This window comes from Durotheca rogersii, assembly GCF_024521655.1.
Source record: "Durotheca rogersii strain YMJ 92031201 chromosome Unknown GGS23scaffold_61, whole genome shotgun sequence".
In the NCBI taxonomy this organism is placed as follows: domain Eukaryota; kingdom Fungi; phylum Ascomycota; class Sordariomycetes; order Xylariales; family Xylariaceae; genus Durotheca; species Durotheca rogersii.
The window spans coordinates 38,222-50,470 of NW_026251292.1; the positions used below are offsets into that span (position 1 = coordinate 38,222).

General features: G+C 57.9%; 2 protein-coding genes and 1 non-coding gene across 3 annotated transcripts; all 3 read left to right on the top strand.

The window, feature by feature from the left end:
* The first annotated feature begins 1,657 nt into the window (after window positions 1–1,657).
* Window positions 1,658–5,455, top strand: GGS23DRAFT_590342 (uncharacterized protein). Its single transcript, XM_051517688.1, has 5 exons — window positions 1,658–2,280; window positions 2,366–2,432; window positions 2,533–2,977; window positions 3,033–3,211; window positions 3,298–5,455. Exons 1-5 carry the CDS (start codon window positions 2,113–2,115, stop codon window positions 5,196–5,198), a joined length of 2,760 nt encoding a protein of 919 aa, XP_051367112.1. The 5' UTR covers window positions 1,658–2,112; the 3' UTR covers window positions 5,199–5,455.
* Window positions 5,456–8,182: 2,727 nt separating this feature from the next.
* On the top strand, window positions 8,183–8,262 carry GGS23DRAFT_t88. Its single transcript has one exon. It is a non-coding gene; the product is annotated as a tRNA-Thr (tRNA).
* Window positions 8,263–9,072: 810 nt separating this feature from the next.
* On the top strand, window positions 9,073–10,740 carry GGS23DRAFT_471437 (uncharacterized protein). Its single transcript, XM_051514231.1, has one exon. It carries the CDS (start codon window positions 9,349–9,351, stop codon window positions 10,537–10,539), a length of 1,191 nt encoding a protein of 396 aa, XP_051367113.1. The 5' UTR covers window positions 9,073–9,348; the 3' UTR covers window positions 10,540–10,740.
* The last annotated feature ends 1,509 nt before the right edge of the window (window positions 10,741–12,249 follow it).

Consider the following 12,249-nt stretch of genomic DNA (forward strand, 5'->3'; position numbering starts at 1 on the left):
GCGCCGTAAACGCCGAGCGGGCTCCCGACCCCAGGACGGAGTCGAGACGCCTGGCACAACCTCTCGAAGCAGACAGCAGCAGTGGGAGCCCTGCCCTAGAACCGCAGGAAAGCGAGGGGACTGAGTTCGGATGTCGAATGCTCGCAATCCCCCCCTTAGGAACTACCAGGCCTGCAAGCCGAGATTGAAGTCGAGAGGCCGCATACGCTTGTGCGACTGATGCTGTGCCTGTCCAGATAGAGTCGGAGGAGAGGCAACGTCGAAGCCGAAGAGCTCTATATCGAACGCCGGTTTCACGGCAGGCTCTCGCGAGTGACGGGTTTGTATGCCCGCACCGTCGCATTCCCGGCTCTCGCATGCTTGCGAGAAGCGAGTGGACACGTCCCGGACCACCAAGCCTGGAATCATATATCGGAGGCTCTTCAAGTCTTTCTAGATCGCAGTCCCGCCGCGGCCGCCGCCAGTCCTAGTCCGGGCCGCAGATGTATGCATTCTGGGACCTTGCGTCGCGGCCAGAAAGAAAATTTTTTTCCTTTCCAGAGCGAGAGCACGCGTTCGCGACCAAAGTCCGCCGGCAGGACAGACAGGCCAGCCTACGTCCAGCCAGCAACCGAGGCTACCCTGCATCTGTCGAGATTCCGAGATGTATCTGATTTTGGTCTGCTCCGACGCCTGAATCGACCAGGTAAGCCGAGGGCTACCAGCCCATCGGAAGACTGATATGCATCTAGTCGATCTAAATCCGGGGCAAGCTACGCTCCGGGAGGACTGGCCTCCCATAGTAACCAACAAGCCGAGGTGACCACCGCTGTGTCCCACGGGCGAGTTACCTCTTCCGGGGCCGCGTCTGAAAGCAGTTAGTTCTCTGGGAAAAGGCTAGTCCTATTGGCATGGGGAAGTTGTTAGATACCATAGTAGCAAGATCGCAGTTTTGGTGACGATGGCGAACTCGTCGCGAGCGATCACCGTAAGGATCTGTTTGGGGGACTCTGGGGTCGGCGCTTCTACGGCTTCGAATGCCTGGCAACCGTCAGTCAGCATCGGGGTCGGCGAGGATATGTTTTCATTGGTGCGCAACTGCGTGTTCTCCCACCTCCAGCTCGGGATGGCACCGTTCTGGAAGAGTTGGGATTCGTCCTCTTCCCCCCCTTCGCTCTCCAACACTTCTCTCCCTCCTCCCCTCTGCATTTCCGCCCTCCCGCTGCCTCTCCCTCTCCCTCTCCCTCGAATCTCCGCGGCAGTGATCCCGTTAGCCTCTAGGGGGGGCAGTATTAAGCTCACGCCCCCGAGTAGTGACGGCAATTGATCCCTCTGGCTAGTGGCGTGGATCCCAGGACAAAGCCAACGCCTGCCTGCTCATACAGCAGGGAGGTGTGAAGGGGAGGGGTGGGCTTCGTGAACCCCTGTGTTGACCAACTTCTGGCCATGCTCCCAAGCAAATTCTCGTGGCCAATCCGATATCCCTGCCTCCTGTAGGCCCGCTGTCCCCGCCAGGTCCCGCCACGACCAGGGCCACACGAGCCGAGTGGATGATGGTGAGCAGGGCCGGCGCCAGAGACAAGAACCCTGGCTGGGATGCGGGCATGGACTACGTAGGTATGCAGAGATGTAGACCCCAACCGTTCACGAGCCATCCTCCTCCATCTCAGGCCCTCTCCGCATGAAATCATGCCCCATGCCCCCATCTTTTTCCATCCGAATGAGGAGCCACGAAATGTCGCCCCATGGTGCATAGCGCGGCACTGAGCTCGTCTTCTTATTAGCTCTTCTCCGCCGTATCATTTCCACCCTTCTCCAACTTCCAGAAAGCTCAGAGAGTATCATTGGGTGCGCCGACAACTTATATGCCGTACCGGTCATGACGCCCTTCGAGCACGGAGAATCGAACTAGAGACACACCGGCGGCAGGCAAGCATGAGTTAGCCACTCGCAATTCGACCAGAAGCAGACGAAGAAACGGCTTCTACTTGGGTGCAGAAGGACGGGGCTAGCCGTGGAGGGATCGGCAGTGATCTTCCAGATTCCTCATCTCCCAGAGATCACCGGATCGGGAAAGGATACGCGTGTAATAGATACACAGAGAGAGCTCAGCTGGTTCAGCACCTCTTTGGCATGAATACTCCGGCTTTCGAATCGGTCACCATGAGCGTCGCGCCCCTCCACGGAGTGCGGCCTGTCATCATGTCGCGGCCCCAGGTCGGCATCGAGCGACTACCGAGTCGCCGCATGAGCAATGAGCCCCGAGAAGCGATGAACTGCAAGTCGTGTCGAAAGCGGAAAGTAAGGCTTCCTCTCGAGCTGGCGGCGCCGTACCCACCCCCTCAGGGACTGTCCTCCGATCTAACACGCGACGTTCGCTACATAGATCAAGTGCAACCGACTGCGACCATCCTGCGAGGCCTGCCAGGTTTTCCAGTGCCCGTGTATCTACGGTAGGCTGTTCCTGTCTCCCAGCGGCGGCGGCGGCGGAGCCTTATCACGGCGGTCAGTTGTGAAAAAGGCGGCTAATCACCCCACCCCCCTGATCTATAGATGCTGTACCGAAGAAGCGAGGGCCCAAGACAGACGTGTTAGAAGCGCTGTTGAGGAGAGTGGACGGCTTGGAGGCCCAGCTTAAGGATCACAGGAAGACAGACGCCTCGCCGACCGCGGAGAAGCCCGCACGCGCTTCGACGGAAGAAACGCCCTCGACGACGGAATCGACAGTGGCCGACTCAGATTCCGAACCCAACCCTAAGCGCCTGGCTCTAGATACTACTCGAGCAACGGAGATGTCTGCGGAGTCTGCCGCATATTCGCCCACACCGGCCGGCGAGCCGTCGCCTGTAGTCCAGGGAGACGTGCTCCTGGATACCTACTTCACTCGGTTGCATGGAAAGCCCTACTACGTCCTCGACGAGTCGTCCGTCAGACAGCGGTTGCAGCTCCACCAGCTGCCCAGTTATCTCATACACGCCATCTACGCTGCTGCGGCCAGGTTTGCACCCATCGATGAAGAAGCTTAGGTGTGCAGGGTACTAAGACGCGCTCAGATACGCACCCCATCCGGCCGGGCACCAGTCCGCCGTCAAGCTAAGCGAGAGTTACGCGTCGCGGTCGAGGAGCGAGATAGATACGGACGAGCCGTCCATCGACGCACTCCAAGCCCTTCTTCTCCTTTCCGCGGCATTCACGGCAGCCGGCAAGGGAAAGAAGGCCTACATGCTTATGAGTACGTGCTTCCTATATGCCAGGTCCAATCCAGACCTCGAATGTTGCCCACAGCTCGCGAAGTCGTCGACTAACAAGCTTACACAGCCAACGCCATCGGTATGGCCATGGCCCTGGAGCTACACCGAGAGGTCGGCATACAAGCCCGGATAACCGCCGTGGAACGCGAGATGAGGAGGCGACTATTTTGGACCTGCTATCTGCTCGACAGGTTCGTGGCCTGCGGCTCGAAGCGGCCGTGTCTGGTCAACGACAAGATGATCCTGCTCCGTCTACCATGCTGGTCACCAGGCCCCTCCGCCTTCCCCGTCGAAGGTGAATTTTTCCAGAACGGTTCGAATGTTCAGCAGCTACAAGGCAGCGTGAGGAAATCCCAGGGGAGCAGCGGTATGCTCATCGACATCAGCCGCATCCTCGGCACGACGAACAGATACCTCGCAGCGGGCGGCGTCAAGGGCGATTCACACTTCCCTTGGCACGCGCTCTCCAACCTATCCAAGATCAGGCAGGATCTCGAAATATGGGCTTCGGGAACCGACAACGTCTTCTCGAGCGTGGATACGTTGTTCGGCCAGCCGGACTCGACCGTCCTCGTACTCAGCAAGCTCGTCTACCACCTCATCCACTGCCTCATCTACCGGCCTTTCCTGCCGATCGACCTCGCCGAACTGGCCGGGACGGGGCAGCACCAGTCGTGGCAGATCGAGGCTACCAACATCTGCTTCCTGCACGCCAACGCCATTGCGGAGCTCGTCGAGCTCGGGAAGCAGACGGGATCTATCGAGTGGCCTGCCTTCGTCGGATACTGCATATGCACTGCCGGCACGGTCCACATTCACGGGGCACACTACATCAAGAACGGGGCGGGGGAGAGTCTAGGCGTGTTCGCGTCGTCGGCGGACTTCCTGTCCCGGGAGATCAACCAGTTGACCGAGCTCAGCTACTCGTGGGCCAGCATGCAGCACCAGCGCGAGACCCTGGAGGGTGTCTACAACGCCCACGTCGAGTTAGTGAAGGGCCTCGCGAACAGCTCGATGCGCTATTCGCCAGCCTTCAACCTCGAGGACTTCTTCGACCGCTACGCCAGCGTGAGCAGGCCGGGTGGACAACCCTTTACGTTCGACGCCGCGAATCTCAACATGGCAGAGGTCGCCCTCGACTTCGCCGCGGACGCGTACGGGACCCCTGAGCTGTACACCGCCTCTCGGGCGAACGGAGATCCGGAGAAGCCAGGGTTGAAACGGAAGAGCATTTCGGGGGCTGGGCGGAAACGACCCGACATTAGAAGCCTCTCGTTGGCCCATACCGCTCGCGATGGTCCCCTCTCGCCAGGCCTGCCCACGCCTGGGGGCCATCCCCGGCACTTCTCCTTCTCTGCCGCCTCCCACCACTCACCCATGCTCCATACGCCTAACTCGGTCCCCCCTCACGTGGAGAACTTGCAGACAGGGTCCTGCGCAGCCGCGAACCCAGCACGAAACCCGATGATGGATGACCCAGCTACGAATGTCGCCGTCGCGCCCACCCCCATCGCCACTCCATCCGCCCCATTCGGGCCGACACATCACTTACAGACGCAGCAGATGGAGGCACTTCCGGCGACCTCCTTCTCGCCGTCCTACCACTACGCCACGCCCAGCCCGAGCGGGGACACAGAGACCAATCTCGGCGTCCCCAACTACGATCCGATGTTCGGCACGGTCCCGACCAACTCCTTCTCCTCTCCCACGCCTTGGCACGGCGACGAAGACCGCGAGCGGCGGCAGCAACATATGCACCAGCAACATGCACATCCACATGCACATCAGCAGCCACAGCCGCAAATCGCGCCGAGCCCGGGCGCGAGGAGTCTCAACGACAGCACGGGGACCGGCCCCGCAGAGGAGAAGGACCCCTTTCTGAGCCTGCTCGAGCAGCTCGCGGAGAACGAGCACGCCACAGGCCAGGGCAAGGAGATCGACTTCTTCCTCGCCGGCGTGCAGGGGTAGAAGAAGGGAGCGCTGTCGCTCTGTAGCATTCGCATACGCACACACGCACACCTACACTTACACAACGCGCGCGCGCACAGCACACATACATGCGCACACACGCATGCAGACTTCTCACAGGGGAGGGGGGCGAGAGGGGGTGAAGGTGGAGATGGATATTGATTGAAGCGGTATATGACTATGAGACACCACGAAAACGGTTCTATTCTACGACGGACATGTACTTCTACTTCTCCCTCAACTTCTGCTTCTGGGTATATCTTTAGAGCGCGGCCATTTGACCTTGATCTGGAGCATTTCGGCGGCGGCACCCGGGTCGTTTCAGCAGCACGCCGGCATTTACGAACGAGTCCAACGACAGCAGCAGCAGCAGCAGCAATAACAATAACAATAACACCAACAACAATAACAACAACCGCAGAAACAAAATCTTCTATCAGTACGGCATCCTGATTGGGCCCGTCTACTACCACTGGCTTGGCCTAATATTGGTGAGCGACGGCGAGGAGAGGAGGAGAGGAGGAGAGGGGAAGTGGAGGCACAGCGAGGCACGCATGTACATACCATACAACCAACTAGCTACACGTCTAGGTCGGACAACAAAAGCGGGAGCACGGGGGTGGTTGGTGTGCGTGACGACGGTGGTAGCCGGTAGCAGCAGCAGCAGCAGCAGCAGCAGCATAATACTACACGTTACCACCCAACCATACGTCAGGTTACCTGACCCGAGAGGCAGCCTCTGGGAGAGTTTCCGGCTTGCTGCTCGCTCTCCATGCAGCAGACGGTCATCGACTCGTGCACGGCATGCAAGGGCGAGGACAGGCGCTCGAGGAGAGACCGAGAGGATTCCCACGTAGCGAGCTTGGCCAGCAGCAGCAGCAGCAGCAGCAGGAGGAGGAGGGAATCGCAGCCGCAGCCAGAAACGAGCAGAAGAACGCCTTCGACCGCAACATAACCGAGGTTCTACGAGGCGAGTCCCGTCCGCCATGCAGGTAGGTAGGTAGGTAGGTACCTAGGTATGGACAGGGCCCGTTCCGCCTGAGTTTCCTCTGTCGCCGTTCCCGCGCCCGCTATTCATTCCTCCCTCCGTAGCCCTATCATACCGGGGTAGCAATTCCTGCTGCTTGCTGCTGCTGCTGCTGCTGCTGCGGGCCGCTGCATGTAGGTATCCTCTATAATATGGGCTTGCCGGGTTCCACGGTGCTTACTGAGAGGTTTCTAAGCCTAGCCTGCCGGACACGACCGCCTTCTTGACGTGCGACTCCCGCTGCCCCCGGCACTTCTAGCGACAGGTAAGAGCTAGAGCGCGCGCGGGAGCCAGGGCGAGGGGAGCTGCCCCGGCCGCCCGGCTCCTGGTCTAAGGAGGCAAGCTGGCCGATAGGCTGGCTCGCTGCCAGGCAGCCAGATATGGAGGCAAGTAGGTAGACACACGAAAGGCCCCCCTCCCCTCCCCATCCTGTGGGTGTGTTTCTGTATGCGCGGGACGACGGCCCGGCAGCCAGCCAAAGTTGCAGCCTTGAACCCTGAGAACTTCGGGGTGGGCTCGCCTGGCGCTGCAGGAGGGCGAGGCGAGGTCTGCCTGCCCCTGCTCGGGTCTGCTGTACGTACGGGGTCCGGGTGGTGGAGAGGAGATGTCTGCTTGCCCACTTGGCCTGCCTCACCTACGTAGGGTACCGCATATACACTTGCATACACACCTAGGTACATACCCTACATCTCTATATAGAAAGCAAATACGGTGCGGGTGGGTGTGTAGGTGGGTGTGTGAGTGTGCGTGTGGGTTCGGAATCGGGAGCCGTGCAAGACGAGGGTCAGACCAGAACCTCGACCTCTCACACGCACACCTCTCCTCTCTCTCTCTCTCTCTCTCGCTCCCTCTCCACGGCTGCAGCGGCCCCCACCGCGTAACCCCGTCATATCCTCCGCCCGTAGGCGTAGGCGTGGGCGTAGGCGCGCCGGCCTACTACGTAGTACCTCGCGAGGGTTGCTTCTGCAACGCGCATAGGCTGGGTAGCAGGAGGGAGCGCAGCTGGCTATCCCGGAAGACGGGTGGACGCATGCAGTCGCATCGGGGAGGCGTTGGGAAGCGCAGGGTGGTTCCAAGATTCGGGGGCGTTCGAGGAACCCGGGTCCTGGCCCGCTTACTACGTCTGTACATATGCCCGTCGCCCTCTCTCCCTCTCGTCTCTCTCTCCCTCTCTCTCTCTCTCTCTCTCTCTCTTCCCCCTGACCTGCAGCCGTGCAGGGTGCTCTCGAATGGGCGGCCGGGAGGGCGCGTGCGAACCCGAATGCGTTCGACTCTGGTACCACGTGCATCTGGTAATTAGGTAGGTAGGTAGGTGTTCCGGCCTGCTCGTCTAATTGTACGAGAGCGTTCCGTTTCCTTTTCTTCTCCCCTTTCCCTTTCTTCTTTTTGGTTTTTGTTTCCCTGATTTCTCCACGTTCTCCCCGCTCGTCGAGCGCTTCGTTTCGGGACTCGGATGGGTGCCTGAGAGAATAATAGCTATATGAGATCACCCCATCCAGCAGCCGATCCTCATACGCAAGGAGGGGGCACAGAGACAGGAAATCGGTAGGTATGTAATCATTATTAATATTAATCAACCAAACCACCCGCATGCATGGGCCGTATCAGGTACCGCCAAGACGTACGGAGCGGAACGGGGGTGGAGGAAGAGGGCGTAGGTAGGGGCGGGAGGAGGAAAGGGAGAAGTATTGCCTAAGGGATACAATGATGTGTTTACCATAAAAGAGTATACACGTAATTGTAGAGACGAGTCGAAGTTCAAGACCTGGGCCGGTGGGATTCGGCAGCCTCAGCATTTAGGTTGCCTGCCAACGTACCTAGTTAGGTACCGCCTACTACCTCGGTAGCTCGGACAAGCCAGGCCGGAGCTCCGACCGCGCGACGGCGATACCATTTACCTAATGTCAAAAACTAGAGGTATATACCTCCATTTGGTGTAAGGTAGTAAATCAAATCAGGGCTCGTGGTTTAGTGGTATAATACTCCTCAAGTATCTTTATCTTGGAGTGGTCCGGGGTTCGATTCCCCGCGAGTCCAACATTTTTTTTTTTCTCTAGGACATCTAGGAGCATTCACAAACCCGATGCGCATCTGAAAATGTATGTAGGTATAATAATTACCTATAACTTTCAAATTCTCCATCACTCCCTTCTATTTCTTTAAGCAACTCGCCGCCAGCCCCCCAGCTCTCGGATCTCTGGCGTGTATGAGATGTCCATTTGGTCGTTGATATCATCTGGAAAACAAGGAGAATTTCCATCAAGTCTGATATCAGGCTATCCAAGCAATGCGCTCGGCTTCAAACGGGAGTCTCCAGCCGTTACCTCTGGCCAGCATCAACCCCCGCTTGGTAAGACATACTTGTCGGGATGGAATTGGCAGCCCAAGTTGCTCGAGTAGCAGTATAGAGTTGCAGACTCGGGTGTCATGGCCTGGGTGCAATTATATAGGCCTTGGAACTATAGTTGCACTCGGTTCTTCCTCTCCGCGATTCCCAACAGGGCGGTTCACGGGCTCGCATAATATTGCTGCCGCGGTAGCCAGCTGTATTATGGCTTGGGTACGCCATTAAGAATGCGGAACACGGCGGGAGTAGAAACAGGATCGGGTAAGCAGTAAGCAAATACGACTGAATATTAATCGAGTGAATTTTTATTTTTATTTTTTTATTTCTATTTTTCATCCTTTCTTCTTTGTAGTCTCCTCAACTTGCCCGAAGAGGCCCAACCCAGCGCCGTCAGCGCCCTCGCGCCCTCGATGAGAGACCGCGCGATAACCCGACCTCAGTTAGGAATGGTCAACTATACCCGTCTCACATTTATTAAGTGGCAGAGAGTGGATACAGACCATGTCGCCGCCACACTTCCAGCCACGAGACTCTCCTCTCGTCACGGGCCGCGGGGAGGTTGGCGCTCTCTAAGGCGCCACGTCAACATGCTGGCTGGTCTGCCAATGGCAACGCGAATGCAGCACAGACGGGACCCGGGCGGTGAGTGGTGAAGGGGCGCGACGCACTGCACTCCATCGCTGCCACATCGATCCGTCCCTCGGCCTGGCGTGTTCGGGCTCAAGACAGCACTTGCAAGGCCTCCACACATTGGTTACCCTCTGCTCCGTTATATCATGGGCCTGCAGAGCTCGTTCGGCGACAAGATGAAGAAGAAGCTGCTGAGAAAGACGTTCGAGAAGGCTATCGACTTCGCCGCCAGGGCAAGCCCGGTCGTCAAGACCATTCAGGCCGCCCATGGCCTCACCCAGGTGGGGGGCCTCATGAACCAGACCTCCGACTTCCTCCCCAAGGCCGCAAAGGCTGCCCAGGCCGCTGAGGAGTTCATCCCCGCCATGCAGGTCATGGGCCAGTCGCTCTGCGACAGCGTCAAGCTCTTCGCGCACTTCAGCGCCGTCGCCAGCGCCGTCGGCATCGGCACCAACATGATCATGACGTACCAGGGCGTCCAGGCGCTGCAGCTCATCGCCGCGCGGCTCCAGGACATCTCCGACAGCCTCGCGGCGCAGGCCGCGCTGATGGCCCAGCGGGACTTCCCCGAGCTCGTCTACTACATGATCCGCGAGCAGCTGTCGCAGACGGCCGACGACCCGGACCGCGACCACTGGTTCTTCGTCTACCACCCGGACAACGATTGGTACCCGCGCTTCTTCCACCTCGTCGAGGAGCGCCCGCTCGACCCGCGCTTCTGCGGCTACACGAACCAGATCGACACCGCCTTCGTCTTCATGCTCGCCGCCCGCAACATCATCGAGAAGCGCACGACGCAGGCCCGCCGGCACGGCGGCAAGCCCCCGCGCCCCACCCGCATCCACCTGCTCATCCCGGCGTACCAGCCGATCCTCGTCGCCGAGGCGCTGCGCATCCCCGACGAGATCGGCGACTTCGTCATGGAAGGGCGCGTCCACAACACGCGCGAGTTCGTCTGGTTCAACCTGCCGCCCGAGCAGCGCCGCCGCTACGTCAAGGACATCGGCCACTGGGTGCCCCCCACCCAGGGCTGGTGGGACTGGGCCATGTCCAAGTTCAGCCTGGCCGGCAAGCCGCCCCGGCTCGGCGAGCGCCGCACCCTCGGCACGCGGCAGCAACCCCTCGAGATCGAAGACAGCGTCAGCAACGCCGCCCCCGCCGCCATCGCCGCCGGCGCGAGCAGTACCAGCAGCAATACAAACGCCGACGACGACGACGCCGCCACCGTGGTCTCGACCAACACGTCGGGGTCATCGTCCGCGCGCAACGGATCCAAAGGCTCGAGAAATATACACCAGGCGACGCCGCTGCACAACCGCCGGCAGCGGAAAAAGTGAACCCGAGCGGCTTCGTCGCGGAAGCAAATCAAGTTTGCCTTGTGGGTGGCGGTGGTTACGAGTCGGTCATTTCCCGCACAGATTTCAGGCGCGGTGAGATTCTCTGGACAGGCGGATAGAAGCCCTCACCGCCACATCAACTTGCTTAACCCTACGCAAGAAGGCTCCTCCGCACTCCCGGACAGGACTGGGTTGTCTCTCGTTGGCTAGAGAGATGGAGAGCAGCGGATTGCATGTCGGCAACGAGGCTTACTCGCGAACCCAGCGGCATTGGCGATCTATCGAGAGACCGCGAAGAAAGGAGGAAATCCAAGAGAGTAAAATACTTCTAAAAAAGGAAAGAAAAAAAAGAAATTCGCTCAAAAATTAGAAGCATGAAGCAATGGTTACGCGGGGAGGAATATGCCTCTCGTGTTCAGCTCGGCGTTATTAGTCCTTTTCTTTTCCCAGATGAACGACCTATCTTTCCTTTCGTTTCCTTTTTTTTCCGTAGGGTCACCGGCGATCGAGGGCAGGGAAGGAAACTACATACGTAGGACAGCCGGCGATGCCTGTCTAAGAATGACTTTTTTCAAGAATACGCAGATGCTATTACGAGGGTTGGTGCGGCCCTGAATCGGGACGTCCAGCAGTCGTCCGGGCCAGCTGTCGCGCAGGCATATACACATAAGCATATATATATATATCTCAATACGCACATACAAGACCAAGCGTGCAGAAAGCTTTCCTGAGCTTCGATAACTAATTATTTGGGGAGTGACCTAGGTATGCATCTCGTTTCGGTGCTCTAGGTGTATTATATCATATGATTAGACCCAGTCCCCTGGGCCATATTTGCAGTTCTTCGCAAGTGTCGGTGTATAATAGCTTCGGCTGGAGAGGACTCTTGTCAATGGTAGAGGAGCTTGGTGTATATTTAGGGCGATATCCAGTTATCTCGCCAGTATTACTACGTGCGCTGCCCCAAGCCCCAGAACGACCTCCCTGGGAGAAATGCCAAGGGCAGTGCGGTTTGTTTCCGTAACAGCAGGCTTGGGCGTACCCTGTTATAAGCTAAACGAGAAAGTCCAGGGGCCTGGGTAGAGAACGTGTGCACCATCGCTAACTCGTCAAATGTTGCCTCACGGGGAGCGTCGACTGATAATGGGTCGGCTTGACCATGGAACATGTCTCGATTCAAACGACATTCATGATCAAAGCTAGCTTCCGATATGGGTAATACCGTTGCAAGAAACTAGTGCTACGTAGCCACAAATTGTATTCCAAATAGTTATCTAAAACCATACTGAATCTCTAGTAGATCTGATGACGCTATTTCCAAAACCACAGACCATCAAGCTTACTGGCATAACATAGGATAGGGGTAAGGGGCGTGGGGGCTGGGTGGAAGGAGGTTATGATTACACCAGCCTACGTGGTTATTATCTCTATGTTATTAGGTAGTCCACGATCGCAACTCTAAGCCTTTTTATACCAAATACAACTCAAGGAAAAGCCTGGTAAAAAGGAGATATAAGTACACGTTATCCCCAAGTCTCTATTTAGAAGCACGAGGTAGAAATTAGAGATGATGTAACGTAGTCTCCTATTTGTGAACTGGCAGCCGTGCGAAGTTCCTCTCCCACAGAGACAACATAGCGAGCGGGGCGGGCGTGGGAAGCCCAACGGAGCCCAACATGACACAAGACCATCATGGCTACTTTTCTCTTT

What these genes read in the sequence shown, in the direction of transcription:
- GGS23DRAFT_590342 (XM_051517688.1), top strand. Translation starts at nt 2,113, where the DNA reads ATGAATACTCCGGCTTTCGAATCGGTCACCATGAGCGTCGCGCCCCTC. An exon ending in CCAGTGCCCGTGTATCTACG is followed by an intron (nt 2,433 to 2,532) that starts GTAGGCTGTTCC and finishes CCTGATCTATAG; the next exon opens with ATGCTGTACCGAAGAAGCGA. An exon ending in ATCTACGCTGCTGCGGCCAG is followed by an intron (nt 2,978 to 3,032) that starts GTTTGCACCCAT and finishes AGACGCGCTCAG; the next exon opens with ATACGCACCCCATCCGGCCG.
- GGS23DRAFT_471437 (XM_051514231.1), top strand. Translation starts at nt 9,349, where the DNA reads ATGGGCCTGCAGAGCTCGTTCGGCGACAAGATGAAGAAGAAGCTGCTG.